Source organism: Dendrobates tinctorius, unplaced genomic scaffold, assembly GCF_039654945.1.
Source record: "Dendrobates tinctorius isolate UK_male_01 unplaced genomic scaffold, ASM3965494v1 ptg000098l, whole genome shotgun sequence".
In the NCBI taxonomy this organism is placed as follows: domain Eukaryota; kingdom Metazoa; phylum Chordata; class Amphibia; order Anura; family Dendrobatidae; genus Dendrobates; species Dendrobates tinctorius.
Window position 1 is genome coordinate 3,974,058 of NW_027361766.1, and position 18,300 is coordinate 3,992,357.

Genomic DNA, 18,300 nt, shown 5'->3' on the forward strand with positions numbered 1-18,300 from the left:
ACTGATGTAAAATACTGATCAAATACTGAACGTGTGAATGTGGTCTATACCTGCTCGATGTTCTGATGTTCTGTCATCCACAATTCTGCTGTACAAAATTTAGTAACACTATAACTGTACTCTAGTTTTTACTATTTTTACCACAACGTGAACAATGTAAAAGCAAAACTCAAAAAAACGACGGGTTTTTTTTTCAATTCTAACCAGCATGTATTTTTTTCTGATTCTCGGTACATTAAATGAAGTCTCAGGGATGGCACAGGATTGATAAGGTGAGCGTTCTGACATATGTTGTTTTTAATTTCACTGGATCATCCACACCTAAAATTTTTGCATCACATAAAGAGAAAAAATAAAGAAGAATAGAAACAATAAGAATTATGAGTATCACGGAAACACATTAAATTTACACACAAGTTTGATCAATATAAATATTTATTTAAGTCAAACTTCCACATACTTTCATAATAAAAAATATAAATTTTCAGGTAAAAAGGAAACATTTTTTATTCATATCACCTGATCTGATGAGCCAACTTTCATCACATCCATGTAACAATCTTCCCACTGCCATGTTCCGATGTTAAATTAAAGGGAAGGAAGATATACCATGGGAATGTACGGTAATTACTTATTTGCTTTCAATTTCTTTGGTTTTGAAAGCACATTGTTAAATACTTTATTAGGTAATTTATCAAGCAGGTGATTGATTCAGAATCAATTCTGCCTTTGATAAAATGTGTTGATTTCTAAGATTACAGATTTATGTCATCTTTTCACATTAGTCATGGTAACATCTTGGTTTACCATCATTGAATGATTCATGATGTGGAGATAAAAGCTTTATCTGACTTGTAAAGATTGCAAAAATGTCAAAGATTTCAGATTTCTGGTGATTGTCACGACACTGATGTCATACTTTGATTTTGACTACCACAACTTAAAGGGGTGGTTCCCATTCAAAGTCAAAGTAAATTTCATTCTAAACTCCTATCTACTGTATACTATTTTCTAATATACTTGCATAAAAAATTCTCTATCCTTCCCTAACTACACTAATTGCTTATCTACTTTGTTTCCCCTACTTCCTCTTTGATGACACTTCATTTGGGAATCCCAGTGCATGCTGGAATAGTCAAACAAAGTGTCCTCAAAGGGCAGAGGCTGTAGTCACTGCTGCAGCTCCTGCCTCCGCCTGGATCTTTTTTGGTCTCTCAATTTTTTTCTTGTTTAATTGTCATGTATGAGAGTGTCCTGCAGATCTGACCCAGAGTACCACTTGGTGCTGTGTTCATTATAAATAGAATGTGTTCTGTTCTTTGGATTGTGTTTTCAGGTGCAAGCTAAAAATAGCCCCTCATAACCAACAAATAGGTTATTAGGTTAGGTTCCCAGCAAAGAGGATCACTTTGTCGTGGCTGCTGGGCAAACATGTATTGGCTAATTTATCTGCTATCTTTATTTTAATCTTTTTTCTAGAGCAGTAATGCAATGCAAACTTCATATTTTTAATATATATTTTCATACTATAGTATTACAGAGTGCAACTTTGTTAGTTATATATGGAGGTGGGTACTTTTAGTGTGTACCTGTTCACACCCATTTTCTGTTTGGAAGCGATGGTCAGTCTTTGATATTTATACATATGCTTTCTGACTGAGCACTCCACATCATGATCCTACCTACCTATATAATCGTAGGCTATTCAGCCCAGGAGAGGTATCATCAGGGTAGGTTCCCAGCAAAGAGGATTGCCTTGTATCTGGCTGCTGGGCAAACATGAATTGACGAATTTATGTGCTAAGTATCTTCATTTTAATCTATTTTCTAGAGCAGTAATGCAATTCCAATTTCATATAATTCATGTTTGCATGCTATAGTGTTACAGAGTGTAACTTTACTGTTAGTTATATGTGCAGAGACCAGTGATGTCACCTGCGGGGGCATCTCTGTTGCTGGTTCATCACTGCTGATCTGAGCTGGCAGCATCGCACACGCTGTGATTGTGCACATCAGGAAGGGACTAGCCCAGCCCTTGAAATGAGTATCACTTTATGCTTTGTTTCAGGGAGGGGCTGTAACAGTGACTGCAGCATCTGCCCCCTGATGGCGCTTCGTTTCAGTATCCCAGCATGCACTGGGATTCTCAAATGAAGTGTCATCAAAGAGAATGTTGGAAAAAGAAAGCAGAATAGCAATTAGATAGTGTAGTGAAGGAAGGATAGGGGATTTTTAATGCAAGTATATTAAAAAAATAGATACGATTATTGCACTAAATAGAAATGAATGAAATTTAATTTGACTTCAGACCATCCCTTTAATGGCAACCAATAAACATATAGCTGTAACCGAAATTTGGTCTGCAAAACTGCTTTCATGCATTTCTTGCATGTGTCTTTTCTGTTTCCAACTCTACAACTTTTATGAAAAATGTGAGATTATAATATGGCAATATTTGGAATGTGCTGTGATTTTTACTCTATGCAGGTCTATTGGTTCTGCCCTAAGGGAAAGCATCTTTCTTATGAGCAGATCAGATGCTGCTTTTCTGTTCAATGCATTTTACTGTTCACTGTGGATTATGTATATACTGTAAACATTTAAAAGGAACCTGAATCAGGCTGTCTGAGGATAATGCGACTTCATTTACTAATCCAAGAGACAGGTCTCCTTTGGCTTCTCTTTTCCTCTGCCCCTGAACTGACAGGTCTCTTCCCTATGTAAGAACTGTCAATCAAGGATGACAAGGCGGGGAAAAACCGCTAAGGACCTGTCTCTAATTGTCCATGATACGATTGTTTTTAAAAGTATGTGTTATATAGTAAAAAAATGGCTGCAATTATACTAATCCTACATGGTGACATGTCATGCAACCTTAAAATTGTGGCGTTGCATTGCGACCTCTCAACTATTGACTTCCTGTGGTGTGGCATCGTGTTCTACAGCACATGGTCAAAAGTTGTATGTTACTCACCTGCCATAGACTTCAAAACAAGTCACATGTGACTGCAGCTTGTATGTGACACAGCACTAAAATAATCGCATGACAGCAAGGTGCACAAATTTTTGGGGTCACGAAACTGGTGTCGCGGACACATCACCCAGCCCTACACAGCCAACTCTTGATTCATGCTGTCGGAGGGACAGGCAGCATGGATCAGTTGTCAGGTTCTCTTTAACATGGTTTCATGTCCTACTGATTCAAACAGTTCTTTTGTTTTGTTACTTAGTTTCCTTCTAGTTTATATTGTTGTGGATCATTTTCCAATTTCTGCTTTTTATAAATGCATAAAAAAATTAATTTCTGATGACATCAGCATAGCCATTCATTCATATACTTTATCTTTGTCCATATAACGCATTTCCATGGGTAAAAGGTACTCGTATATCTCAGCCTAAATACCCAATAGCATAAAATTATGAACTAATTTGTCATGTAAAAACCGACATTTGTGTGCATGTCACCTTGGCATAGAATAGATTTCACAGATAAAGTGAGATGTCTGAAACAATGTAACAGTTGTACAAAGAATTGCTATAATAAATAGAACCATAGCACAATATGTTTATTTCTAAATATTTAGATTCTTAGCTATTATTAGGAAAATATACAGGTAATCTTTATATGTTCCAAGTTGCTGGTGGTTTTCTAGGCCCCTTTGGCTTTGCAAATCGATTCCCAAAACCTGAAAATAGTTAAAAATAGTGTTAGAACGCAATAATTATGGCAGGATTTATGTGACACAAACTTAATCCAATATCCTTCATAGTTTGTGCCATTCTCACAAGGGTTCAGGGAGTTGAGGTACAGGGATTTGTGTTCAGGGTCCTCACACTAGGGCCAATTTCAAACGTCTACATATCACAATGCATGGATTGAGATTTATTCTCTTGACCCTTACTCTACAGGTATATATACAGTACTTAATAGCACTCCCCTGGATAAAGCTATATAGCTATACGCGAAACGCGCATCGGGGTACCGCCGCCACACACAGGTAATGTGCCTATGCATCTTTTTTCATGCATTCCTCTTAGTATTGGCTTTGTAGTCTTTCCCTTTGCTGGCACTATTGCACCCTGAAAGTATAGGGACATTCTTACTGTTCACACAGCCATATGTGATATACAGGCTACCTTATTGATACTTCTTTGCACTTTATGCGCAAAACTCTATCTATTCATCACAATATGTGTCAGTCTTGTACTTATATCTTAGGATATACAACTTTATTTTTACATATACTTGTTGAAATTTGCCTTGCCAACTAGTTCCCACTGGTGGATTTAATTTGGTCATAGTTCTTAGGCCAGTTAAGAATCTCTTACTGGAAGCTGAATTTCTAATATCTTAATGTGTCTTGAACTTTGACCTTTGAACTGGGTTCCTTCTTTTTTACTTATTTTTTTGTCACCTTACCATCTGTGAGTGGCTCTTTTTGCACTTTTTGTCCCTATAATACTCTTTTACTTGCTTTAAATTCATTAGTTTCAGTAAAAATTATGTAATTTTATGGCACATAACTTCCTTTCTCCTTTATGATTTGATCTCTTATTGGACTTATCTAGGCAGTATTATATTTGGATGTGTATATACTTAATAGGTAGATATGAGACTGTCAATAAGACTGACGATTTGAGAAACTACATTTTTGCAAACAGAAAAATGGAAACACATTTTAATTGCAATGTGTAATTACACATACAGTAACATAATGATATGGTGTTAGTAATGCTTTTAGATTGGTTTTTATACTGGTAAGTAAGGTATTTAGTTTGATTTTAGAGGTTGTTTGTCCTTGGGGTACCAGCTTATGTGACTGCAGACTTGTGAATCCACACATCACGTGCACTGCACGCTGGCAGCATTCTCCGGTACCGGCAGTCAGGTGACCGCAAAGATGCGATTTGCAATCTTTCAGCCACATTTCGACTAGATGTGTCTGGCACGTCTAGTCAGCACGTGGCTGTATGTATGCAAATCACATACTTGTGCTCAAGAGCCTACCACTCCTGGCATCGAAGAATGCGCGCAGTGGGTGCAATGTGAGGATTTACAAGCCTGCAGTCACACAGAATGACTGCAGACTTGTATCGTAGGGCTGGATGACCTTTGGAAAGCTCTAGCTTAACCCCTTTCTGCCATTAGACGTACTATCCCGTCCATGTGCCCTGGGACTTAATTTCCAAGGACGGGATAGTACGTCTAATGCGATCAGCGGCACCCATGTGGTGAGCGCTGCTAATCGCGGCCGGGTGTCAGCTGATTATCACAGCTGACACCCGGCACAATGTGTCAGGGGTGATCACGGACCGCCCCCGACACGTTAACCCCTTGTACACCGCGATCAAACACGATCGCGGTGTATCGGGGTTAAAGGGAAGCATCGGCAGGGAGGGGGCTCCCTCCGTGTTTCCCTGAGCCCCCCACGGCAGCGCAATACGCAGCGCTGCTGCGGGGGACTCCTTCCCTACAGGCCCCCGGATTCAAGATGGCAATGGGGGCCTTCGGGGGCCTGTAGGGAGCTGACTTCCTTACTGCCTGCAAAGCGCAGGAATGAGCAAGTCTGCAGAACTGCCTGTGACAGATTGCTGATCTGTCACAGTGATCTGTGATGTGACAGTTCAGCGATCTGTCACAGGACAGTGATGTCCTACCTGGGACTATGTAATATAGTAAAAAAAAAAAAAAAGTGTAAAAATAATTTTAAAAAAATCGCTAAATAAATTAGTAAAAAAAAAAAAATATTCCCCAATAAATTCATTTTTTGAAAAAAAAAAACAATAAAACTACACATATTTGGTATCGCCGCGTCCATAACGACCCGCCCTATAAAACTGTCCCATTAGTTAACCCCTTTAGCGAACCCCTTAAAAAATAAAAATAAAAAACGAAGCAAAAAATGATTTATTATCATACCACCGAACAAAAAGTGCAATAACGCGCGATCAAAAAGACGCATATAAATATCCATGGTACCGCTGAAAATGTCATCTTGTCCCGCAAAAAACGAGCTGCATACAGCGTCATCCGCAAAAAAATAAAAAAGTTATAGCTCGCAGAATAAAGCGATGCAAAAATAATAATTTTTTATATAAAATTGTTTTCATTGCAAAAAACCGACAAAACATAAAAAAACGACCTAAATGAGGTATCGCTGTAACCGTACCGACCCGAAGAATAAAACCGCTTTATCAATTTTACCGCACGCGGAACGGTGTAAACGCACCCTCCCAAAAGAAGTTCATGAAACGCTGGTTTTTGTTCATTCTGCGTCCCAAAAATCGGAATAAAAAGCGATCAAAAAAAGTCACGTGCCCGAAAATGTTATCAATAAAAACGTCAACTCGTCCCACAAAGAATAAGACCTCACATGACTCGGTGGGTCAAAATACGGAAAAATTATAGCTCTCAATATGTGGTGATGCAAAAACTATATTTACAATAAAAAGTGTCTTTTAGCGTGCGACACCTGCCAAACATAAAAACCGCCATAAATAGTAAATCAAACCCCCCATTATCACCCCTTTAGTTAGGGAAAAATAATAAAATAAAAAAAAGTATTTATTTCCATTTTCCCATTAGGGCTAGGGTTAGGGCTAGGGTTAGGGCTAGGGCTAGGGTTAGGGTTAGGGCTAGGGTTAGGGCTCAGATTAGGGTTAGAGGTGTGTTGGGGTTAGGGTTGGAGTTATAATTGGGGGGTTTCCACTGTTTGGGCACATCAGGTGCTCTCCAAATGCAACATGGCGTCTGATCTCATTTCCAGCCAATTCTGCGTTGAAAAAGTCAAATGGTGCTCCTTCCCTTCCAAGCTCTGCCATGCGCCCAAACAGTATTTCACCCCTACATATAGGGTATCAGCATACTCAGGACAAATTGCAAAACAACTTTTGGGGTCCAATTTCTCCTGTTACCCTTGGGAAAATAAAAAAATTGGAGACTAATTGATCATGTTTGTGGAAAAAATAAGATTTTTTTATTTTCATGCCTGGGCATTATAAACTTCTGTGAAGCCCTTGGGGGTTCAAAGTGCTCACCACACATCTAGATAAGTTCCTTAGGGGGTCTAGTTTCCAAAATGGGGTCATTTGTGGGGGGTTTCCTCTGTTTAGGTACATTAGGGGCTCTCCAAAGGCAACATGACACCCGCAGACCATTCCATCAAAGTCTGCATTCCAAAACGTCACTACTTCCCTTCCGAGCCCCGACGTGTGCCCATACAGTAGTTTTCTCCCACATATGGGGTGTCAGCGTACTCAGGACAAATTGGACAACAACTTTTGGGGTCCAATTTCTCATGTTACCCTTGGGAAAATAAAAAAATGGGGACTAAAAGATGATGTTTGTTGAAAAAATACGATATTTTTATTTTCACACCCAGTCGTTATAAACTTCTGCGAAGCTCTTGGGGGTTCAAAGTTGTCACTACACATCTAGATAAGTTCCTTAGGGAGTCTAGTTTCCAAAATGGGGTCACTTGTGGGGGGTTTCCACTGTTTAGGTACATCAGGGGCTCTCCAAAAGCAACATGACACCCGCAGACCATTCCATCAAAGTCTGCATTCCAAAACATCACTACTTCCCTTCCGAGCCCCGACGTGTGCCCATACAGTAGTTTTCTCCCACATATGGGGTGTCAGCATACTCAGGACAAATTGGAAAACAACTTTTGGGGTCCAATTTCTCCTGTTACCCTTGGGAAAATAAAAAAAATGGGGACTAAAAGATGATGTTTGTTGAAAAAATACGATATTTTTATTTTCACACCCAGTCGTTATAAACTTCTGTGAAGCCCTTTGGGATTCAAAGTGCTGACTACACATCTAGATAAGTTCCTTAGGGGTCTAGTTTCCAAAATGGGGTCACTTGTGGGGGGTTTCCACTGTTTAGGTACATCAGGGGCTCTCCAAAAGCAACATGACACCCGCTGACCATTCCATCAAAGTCTGCATTCCAAAACATCACTACTTCCCTTCCGAGCCCCGATGTGTGCGCATACAGTAGTTTTCTCCCACATATGAGGTATCAGCGTACTCAGGACAAATTGGACAACAACTTTTGGGGTCCAATTTCTCTTTGTACCCTTGGGAAAATGAAAAAATTGGTGACTAAAAGATCATGTTTGTGGAAAAAATACGATTTTTTTATTTTCACTCCCGGGCGTTATAAACTTCTGTGAAGCACTGGGGGGTTCAAAGTGCTCACCACACATCTAGATAAGTTCCTTATAAACTTATGTGAAGCTCTTTGGGGTTAAAAGTTCTCACCACACATCTAGATAAGTTCCTTGGGGGGTCTAGTTTCCAAAATGGTGTCATTTGTGGGGGGTTTCCACTGTTTTGGTGCATCAGGGGTTTTCCAATCGCGACATGGTGTCCGATCTCAATTCCAGCCAAAAACGTCAAATGGCGCTGCTTCCCTTCTGAGCTCTGCCATGCGCCCAAATAGTCATTTACACCCACATATGGGGTATCAGCATACTCAGGACAAATGGCACAATAACTTTTAGGGTCCTGTTACCCTTGAAAAAATAAAAATTGGGGGTGAAAAGATCATTTTTGTGGAAAAAATATGATTTTTTAATTGTACTGCTGTACGTTATAAACTTCTGTGAAGCCATTGTGGGTTCAAAGTTCTCACCACATATCTAGATAACTTCCTTGGGGGGTCTAGTTTCCAAAATGGGGTCACTTGGGGGGGTTTCCACTGTTTATGTACATCAGGGGCTCTCCAAACGCGACATGGCGTCCGATCTGAATTCCAGCCATTTTGCATTGAAAAAGTCAAACGGCGCTCCTTCCCTGCTGAGGTCTGCCATGCACCGAAACAGTGGTTCCCCCCCACATATCAGGTATCAACGTACTCAGAACAAATTGCACAATAACTTTTGCAGTCCAATTTCTCCTGTTACCCTTGGTAAAATAAAAAAAATTGAACCTGAAGTATTTTTTTAGTGAAAAAAAGTTAAATGTTCATTTTTTTTTTAAATATTCAAAAAATTCCTGTGACGCACCTAAAGGGTTAATAAACTTCTTGAATGTGGTTTTGAGCACCTTAAGGGGTGCAGTTTTTAGAATGGTGTCACTTTTGGGTATTTTCTATCATATAGACCCCTCAAAGTGGCTTCAAATGTCATGTGGTTTGTAAAAATAAAATGGTGTTGCCAAAATGAGAAATCGCTGGTCAATTTTTAACCCTTATAACTTCCTAACAAAAAAAAATTTTTCGCTCCAAAATTGTGCTGATGTAAAGTAAACATGTGGGAAATGTTACTTATCAAGTTTTTTGTGTGCCGTATCTCTGTGATTTAAGGGCATAAAAGTTCAAATTTGGAAAATTGCGAAATTTTCAAAATTTTCGCCAAATTTCCGTTTTTTTCACAAGTAAACACAAGTTATTTGAATGAAATTTTACCACTAACATGAAGTACAATATGTCATGAGAAAACTTTGTCAGAATCACCGGGATCCATGGAAGCGTTCCAGAGTTATGACCTCATAAAGGTACAGTGGTCAGAATTGTAAAAATTGGCCTGGTCATTAACGTGCAAACCACCCTTGGGGCTTAAGGGGTTAAACAAAAATATAGATGCTTTACAGGTTTATGTGTGTGTGTCTTAAAAGGATGTCCGCTTTGGTAGTAAGCAATGGTGATGACATGACTATGCCACATTCCTATTGGGACCCGTGCACGATCAGCAGACATCATGAATGTATTGATTAGAATAGAACAAGCTCTTGATACTTGCCAATCGTAGACTCGTCCTGACAGGTATGTGAGGTGATATGGTCATTGGCGCTACTCACCTCCAATGTAGAAGTGAAGGATGCAGGAAAACCCCTTTAGGATAGCCTAAACTAGATTAGTTGATGCAAATTTGCAGTAAGCAGAGGATGAGATTTTGCCAAGAATTAAATTACTTTTCCTTTGTATGACACTGGAAAATTTCAGCCTGTTGTTTGTTCTTAATTGCTCTAATTTTAGTGATTTACAGGATTGTAGGCACTTACAATAAGCCTGTGTTCACACATTCAGCATTTGGTCAGTTTTTTACATCAGTATTTGTAATCCAAAACCAGGAGCTGGTGATAAATCCAGAAGCGGTGACGCGTTTCTAATATACTTTTCCTCTGATTGTTCCACTCCTGGTTTGGTCCTACAAATACTGAGGCAAAAAACTCACCAAATACTGAACATGTGAACATTGCCTTAGAATTTAATAACGTTTAATTATATATATTTTTATGTCTTCAGGCTGCACCATAAAAATAAGTAATAAAAATTACCAAAATGTAAAAATGAGAGAGGACTACTGGATTGAGAAGAGGAAGATTCTGTTTTTGCCAAACTGCAAACATCTGATAAAAGAAAAAAAAATTATTTCCATCCTACAGTTAGAAATGATCATTAAGAGCAGCTTATCTGGAATTATTAGTCACAGAAAACACGACAACTCCATTACATACCAACATGCATTTCATGTGTATTTAGCTGCTTTGTCCGGAATGTTCTTTCATGTATAAACAGAACTTCAGTCTCAGTAAACTACTTTTATGGGAACGTATGTCTAGCCTCCATTATAGGAAAAGAATGTTTAAACAAATCCCTTTTCCGACTATGCTTGTTGTATTTCTATATTACAACAGATTCATTTATGTACATGTATTTCTACATAAACTAGGCTTCTCAATCTCTGAATTTCACGGATGAGGCGCCCACTACTTGTAAGGGCTCATTCACACATCAGTTTTTTTCACGTCCAAGAAAAATAGACCAAGTTTCATTAGTGATTTTCAGCAGCATGTGATCAGCGTTTCCCGAGAGTTTGGTGTGATCAGTGTTTCCTTGTATGTGAAAAAACTTCTCCATCTTCTCCTCTTCTCCTATCTAACAGAAGGCTTCTGAGAGGCGTCCGATTTTTGTTTCAAGAACCATTAGACTTGCATTGCAGAGTTTGATCCGACGCTCAGATCAATATTACACAAGTCTCCATGATTTTGCTTGATCTGTGAAAAATCACGAACATGTGTATGGCCAATTTCACTATTATCGGGATGAGTGCTATCTGTAAAAAAAACTTGGGTAACCTTTGTACACCAAAAAAACTTGACATGTGAGAATGAGCGCTGCTCAATTTTAATGCGGACAGCACTTGTCCATATTGAACTGGCGACTGAACAGATCTTTAGTGAGACAGCGTTTTTCCGTCTCTATATTAAGAACTTTATTGTATTTTGTTCTAATATAGCTTAAAATTTGGGTTTGGGCTATAATGACCTGAATAGTGGTAAGACATATGCATAGTTTTGTTCTGGCTGCTGAGGCTCCAATAGAAAAAGGTTGAGATGATGTTGTCTAGGGTAACATCTAGACCAGAGGTCTCAAACTGCATTCGTCAAGGGCCGCAAACAGGTCATGTTTTCAGGATTTCCTAACAACCAGACTGTCAGACATTACTGTGCTCACAGCTAGATTGGGACCATAGTAATGGAAGATAAGGAAAAGCAATTGTTAGAGGTGAAGCCATGCACTTCTATCTTTTACATCCATAGGAAATATCTTTTTCTAAAAAGGTAGATTTAGATAGTGGACTTTTTTTAGAGGCATATTCCAGACATTATCCTGTATAAGATCAGTGATTAATAGATCAGTTTGGCGGCCAACTGCTTGGACCTACACCGATTCCCAGAATGTGGACCCCAGTCATAGAAAGTCATTGTGAAGCCATGTTCTGAATATTGTACAGAAATAAAATTACTTTATTACATTTTTCATTTCAATTCAAACTTACTTTTTTTCATGTTTCTCAATATTTTCAGACTCTGTAAATTGACCAAAAATAAATAAAAATGAATCACATAAAAATGAAAAATACTTATCTAATCCTCTTTATTTGTCTGAACTTGGATGGTTAGTTGTCACGGGTTCTAAATTTCATCATGCAGGTGAAAAAAATAATAAAAAGTATAATATTTTTGTATATTTAAAAATAAATTTCTAAGTAACTAATGATCCAGATGCAGACAAAGGCAGGCTATAGGTTTAAAGGGTGAGTTTACATCAATGACTTCAACACCCTGGTAGTAAGCAAAGCAAATACACTGCTCAAAAAAATAAAGGGAACATTAAAATACCACATCCTAGATATCTCTGAATAAAATATTCCATTTGCAAATTTTTATTCATTGCATAGTGGAATGTGTTCAGAACAATAAAACTTAACAATTATCAATCTAAATCAAAATGAATATCCCATGGAGGTCTGGATTTGGAATAATACTTAAAACCTAAGTGGAAAATCAAATTACAGGCTGATCCAACTTCAGTGGAAATACCTCATGACAAGGAAAAGATGCCCAGTATTGTGTGTGGACTCCAAATGCCTGCATGACCTCCCTACTGTGCAATGCCTGGGCATGCTCCTGATGAGGTAGCGGATGGTCTCCTGAGGGATCTGCTCCCAGACCTGGCCTTAAGCACCCGCCAACTCCTGGACAGTCTGTGGTGCAACGTGATGTTGATGGATGTAGTGAGACATGATGTCCCAAATGTGCTCAATTGGATTCAGGTCTGGGGAACGGGCGGGCCAGTCCATAGCTTCAACTGAATTTAAACGCTATTTACCTGCAGATTAATCTTTTATTTGCAGGTAAATAGCATTTTTTGGATGTGACAGGATCCTTATACTAGTGAATTTTTTGGGGGGACCCTTATTAATAGTCTGTATATTGCGAATTAAACTCATTTGCCATAAAAAAAATTTCAGTTATGTGAGTTGTATCAGATTTACTGTCATTGATGACAGAGATGAGACATTTTGCCCACCATATCTTGATCTCCAGTGCTTACAGAGGAACTGTTGTCAGATTTTGTACTTTTACCTATATGCAGTGGGCTATCACTCTTAATGGTTAATTATTATCATATAAATGTAACAATGCAGGTTCTTTAAATGAAAGGAAGCCTTTGATGAGAACCATTTGAATACTCATGTTTGCTGCCTTCAAAGTGTTCAATACCTTTTTTCTGGTGATTTGCTGTTCAGGCTCTGAAGATGGCACAGAGCCACTGATTTCTGTTTCTATAAGATGTAAGGGCTCGGGGATTTCACGAACAATGCTTTCTACATCTGAAAAAGAGGAGCCCAACTGTAAGGTCTAAGCAGCAAGAACACACTGAAACACAGCTAGTATTTGCTCAATAAGTAATATTTAAAGGAAATCTGCCAGCAGGATTTAACTCTTCCAATCTATTTCTATGCACATGTAACTCCTTCAAAGGACAAGTCCTGCAAAAGCTTTACATGACCAGCCAATTCCTCCATTACTGAGAAATCAGCTTTTAATTGACATGCAAATGAAACAGTAGATCTGAAGCCTCTGTCACTCCAGCTCTATTAATCTCCCAGAGACATCTCCTCTCTCCTCCTGCTTGACTGACAGCTCCTTTGCCTGAAGTCACACAGAACAGAGGCTGTCTGTTAAGTAAGTGATGGCGACACTGGGCAGGGAAAAAGCTGGAGTGAAAGAGGCTTCAGATCTACCATAGTCCTTCAGCCTCATTTGCATATCAGTTAAAATGCTAATTTCCTAATGTCTGAGGAATGGACTGGCCATAGAAAGGTACTTGCATTTGAAAGAGCTACAGTACATGCACCTATAAATAGTTTGGAGGGGAGAGGACAAGGTGAGGTGATATACTGCCACATCATTGGAACCAGGGTCTCTGCCTCTACTTAATGCTGATCTTAGATTACATAGCAAAGTTCTACTGACAAACCCCCTTTAAACTGTCATCCTATCATCTTAAATGGAAAATTTGCCTAAATAATATCATTAATTTTTTTCCTGTTTTTTACCAGTCTAATGAAACTTTTTAAACACTTTGTAAGTCAGTAAAAACAAATGCACGTCTGTTACAATTTTAATTTTGGTTATGTTGATTACTAATTATAATTAGAAAAATTAAAACAAAATCAGATTTTTTTTTTCACATTTTACTCATGTTGGACTGCCTGCGAGCAGTTGATTCGAGGGATCTACTACTGGGAATACCTAAAGCAGAAATCAATATATACTTTTACCATGTCACTGCTGTAAAAAAAACCAAAACATTAATATAGGAAGCCTATGGAAATCAATAGCTACAATTGTTTTCATGTGATGCCGGTAGTCTTCCCCATTGTAATTCTGAACTTGTAGGTTTTGCTAATTGAGTAGGGTCCTTCCATTCTGTTGCCTACACATTCCCCGATGAGCAAAGTCTTTACAAAGTTTATCAATAAGAACAATTTTCCCTTAAATGGGTTGTCCAGTAAAAGAAAAAAAAACTACTTAACTGCTCTTACAATAATAAGTTATACAGTATTTGTATTATCACAACTGCACCAATCTTCACCTATTTGACTATCCCCTTTAACACTGTGCTCCATTGATGGCACGTGAGCAAAGCTGTTTGTGAAAGGGTCTGGCGTACTGCTTTATTAGCCAGCTAAGCTAGCCCACCTCTCTGTCTATGCATTGGCCAAGACAAAAGGAAAGGTTAACTCAGCATGTACAGTATTATGATGAGCTTCAAATTTTTTTTTTACTGTTCTGTCTTTATACTCACAGCAAGCTTCATCAGCGATAATATAAGAGTCCTCAGTTCTTTCTGGTATAGGAGGTGGAGAAGGGGATCTGTTCTGGGGTTTTTCTAAAACATAGAAAATATGTTTTTTTGGTATTGAAAAAAAACACAAAAAACATTGAATAGGAGCTGGAAAGCTGTTCTCAGCAACAGCTAGTAAGTAGTGTATGGAGCTGTGCTATTCCTGTTGCATCCACTGTTACATCTGGAAAGCACCAGAGCTGATAACAGATGATGGGGGGGAGGGAGTACCATGTGCTGGACCCCCACTGATTTGTAATTGATGATCTATCATAAAGGGAATATCCACGAAAAGTCACGTAGTTGCCAACAGAGTCAACTACCTGCTTGTTGTACCCGATGCCGGTCATTGACCGCTCCTGCCAGAGACTTAACTACTCCCTGTCAACAGAGCAGCCGTTTCTCTTGCTGCTGACAGGGCGGAACTACTAGGGTCATGTTGATTGACAGCCGGCTCTCCGCTTGCCTAACTGGGGGAAGCCTACTGTCAATCAGCATGACACCAGTAGTCCTGCCCTGTCAACAGGAAGAAAACTGCTACTCTGTTGACAGGGAATAGCTGAGTTTCTGGCAGGAGAGTTAAGTGACCGGTGCCGGGTACAACAGACAGGTAGTTGCCTCTGTTAGCAGCTACATGACCATGACTTTTTGTTCTAAAAAAAAGTCCCAGATCTTCCATTTAAGGAAATGTCATCAAAATCAAAAGTAGTAGAAGTAGTAGCCAATCTCCTGTGAAGGTGTTTCTGAGACTTGGGGTGTGGATTTTGATAAAAGCCTATGAAATTGTAGAGAGAAAAAAGCCCATTGGGTGGCGTGTTTGCAGATTTCTGAAGCAGATGTGAGCAAAGCATAGTAATGTGTTGCTTAAGCTGCAAGCTAAAAACCCTGTATATAATATCTCTCCCAGGACATCAAGAGGACCACTTCAGACTTTCAGGATTTGATTATTAGCTTCTGTAATGAGTTTTCAGACTGTCTTAATTTTCTGAGACTATATATGTTTGGCACAGCCTTTGGAGTATGGAAGGAAACCGGAGTAGTCAGAGGGAACCAAAACGCCTTGCATATCTTGTCCTTCGTGGGATATGAACCCAGAGTGTAGCAATGCTAACCACTGAGTCACTGTGTTGTCCATATAATAACCAAACCTTCAAGGGGTGAGAGATGGGGTAAAGGTAAAGAATGACAGATATATTAGATTTCACACGTGTAGGCTACCATACACATATTTTATAATGGTTTCCCGAGCTGTTTTCTGCTTTGCTGCCAAGCTGCTTCTACCACCGTTAGTTCCAACTTGGTCTCTCTTCTTATTCTATGTTCTTGTCCAGAAAATCTGCATTCTGCATACCGTATTTTAGTTGTCTGGGAACTAATATCCAGGTATGCTCTTGGACATAAACTCGTTGGTGAAGTCACCATATAACCAAGTTAAAAAGTGATAGAAGCAAGCAAAATTTCAAAAGCAATGACTGGAGGAACACAACTGGTAGCTGGAATGGCCACTGCGACTTAAAGACAAATATATACTGAATAGTAATGATGTACACAGGCTATGCAATATCTCCTGAAACCTCTGTGGAAGGACTTCCCTTCGGTGACTATTGCAGAACTTGCCAAATGCAGGAAATTTCAGGTGCTACCACATAGGCTTATAACCAAACCCTCAAAGTGTTGAGAGGTTCCCCTAAAGGAGAGTAACATCACATGATGCAGCGGGAGCTAAATCCTATAGGTGGCACTAGAGATCTAGTCCTCTTCCTCTATGAAGAGACAATTTTATATATCTTAGTATTATAAGTTATTTATATTGATGTAGCTCTACTAGATGGTGGCCCGATTCTAACACATCGGGTATTCTAGAATATGTATGTAGTTTATTTAAAGGGAATCTGTCACCCCATTTTTGCCCCATAAGCTGGGGCCACCGCTATCAGGGGCTTATCTACAGCATTCTGTAATGCTGTAGATAAGCCCCAGATGAAACATGAAAAATAAGAAAAACACGTTAGATTATACTCATTGGGGGTGCAGGTTGCTTCTCCCTCGGCTCCTGCGCATGCGTACTTTTTCTGCCCTGTTGAGGGCAGAATAAAGTACTGCAGTGTGCAGGCGCCAGGAAAGGTTAGAGATCTTCGGCACCTGCGCACTGCAGTACTCTGATCTGCCCTCAACAGGGCTGATAAAGTGCGCATGCGCTGGAGCTGAGGGAGAGGCAAGGAGGAGGACGTCATCGCATGAAGATGGGAGGCGCCGGACGGGATGGCGACACCCATCAGACCGGACCGAACACCGGGGTGAGTATAATGTAACTCTTTTTTCTTATCTTTCAGGTTTCATCAGGGGCTTATCTACAGCATTACAGAATGGTTTTGAAAGTTTTGTTTCCTTTTTCCATCATTTGCACATGATTAACCTATCTATCGATCCTGTGATTCCCATAATTTCATGACATTTCCTTCTTGCTATTGCAACTTCAACGTTGAGTGCATTAGAATTACACAAAACTTGTGCCTAGTGGTTGATAAATTGCATGCGATTTTAGTATATTCGTAGTATTACCCTATTTTATTATTTTCTGTATATTACCTATGAATTATGGTCACATGTATTTTCAGCGAATCGTTATATAGGCTTGACTAAATGTATGGACCACAGTCTCTCTATTCAAATGAATGGATCAAAATGGAATGATAGACTTACCCAACTTTGATCCTCTCACTTTTACACTCTAAAAAGATAAAGAACAAACTTAATAATAATTAATAATAATAAACATTAAATCACGACATGGTATCCATCAAACACGATCATGATTCAACAGTTTGCTATCACATTAAATGACTGCAGACTTTTTTCTACATACAACCCTTGTAAAAAGGGAATTTTATATTGAAGGCCTATCCTTAGGTAAGGGTGCAACATCTGACACCCCCATTGATCAGCTGGTCCCGATGTCGCTGTCCAGATGTTCTGAGTGACAGATCTGTCAACTGAATAGTGGCCACAGCCGCGTACACTACTTCTGCCGCTATCCACAACTTAGTACATTCGGGCTGCAATGAGAACAGCGGATCAATGGGGGTACCAGGTTTTGCACTCCCACCGATCAGAAATTGATGGACATCAATCTAAAGGTCCTATACAACCACTTTAACGTTATTATTGGTATTATTAGGATGAGAACTAAATCCTATGAATAATTCTGCTATTTTAGACTGATATAATGTATGTGCTGTGTCCTTGGCTCATTTATGCCTTTATAGAATTGCTGCATGCATCAGACTCTATGCATGCTGTGTGCCCATAGAAATGTTCATGTATGTAAGGAAAGGCAAGAAGAAAAAAAGAAGAGGATGAATAAAGTGTACACTGTATTCCTTCCTTTTCATGCTCGTATAAAAAGCAGATGAATCGTCTATTATCTTATAGTCTGTTTGTCTGATTGGTTTAGTTCAAGATATCACATAGCGTATATGGCTCACTAACAAACTAGTAGAAATGTCAACCCCTTCATCAGCTAAATCAAGAGAGTTGTGAACCATAGAAGCAGGTGTGAAGTTTGCAGTGGGAATAAGAAGCTAAGAAATAGTCAGAAAAGCATAAAGACAGGATAAAGCTGAATTTGCACGGAAAGATATCGTCAACAA

General features: G+C 39.1%; 1 protein-coding gene across 1 annotated transcript in view; it reads right to left on the reverse strand.

Moving 5' to 3' along the window:
• Positions 1 to 417: 417 nt before the first annotated feature.
• PTPN22 (protein tyrosine phosphatase non-receptor type 22) overlaps positions 418 to 18,300 on the reverse strand; it is a 150,423-nt gene continuing 132,540 nt past the window's right edge. The window contains exons 16-21 of the mRNA XM_073587062.1: positions 17,354 to 17,381; positions 14,612 to 14,695; positions 13,021 to 13,130; positions 11,793 to 11,823; positions 10,288 to 10,359; positions 418 to 3,686 (exon numbers count right to left, since the gene is read on the reverse strand). Of these exons, the coding sequence (XP_073443163.1) occupies positions 3,622 to 3,686; positions 10,288 to 10,359; positions 11,793 to 11,823; positions 13,021 to 13,130; positions 14,612 to 14,695; positions 17,354 to 17,381 (390 nt within the window). The 3' untranslated portion in view covers positions 418 to 3,621. The remainder of the gene's footprint in view (positions 3,687 to 10,287; positions 10,360 to 11,792; positions 11,824 to 13,020; positions 13,131 to 14,611; positions 14,696 to 17,353; positions 17,382 to 18,300) is intronic.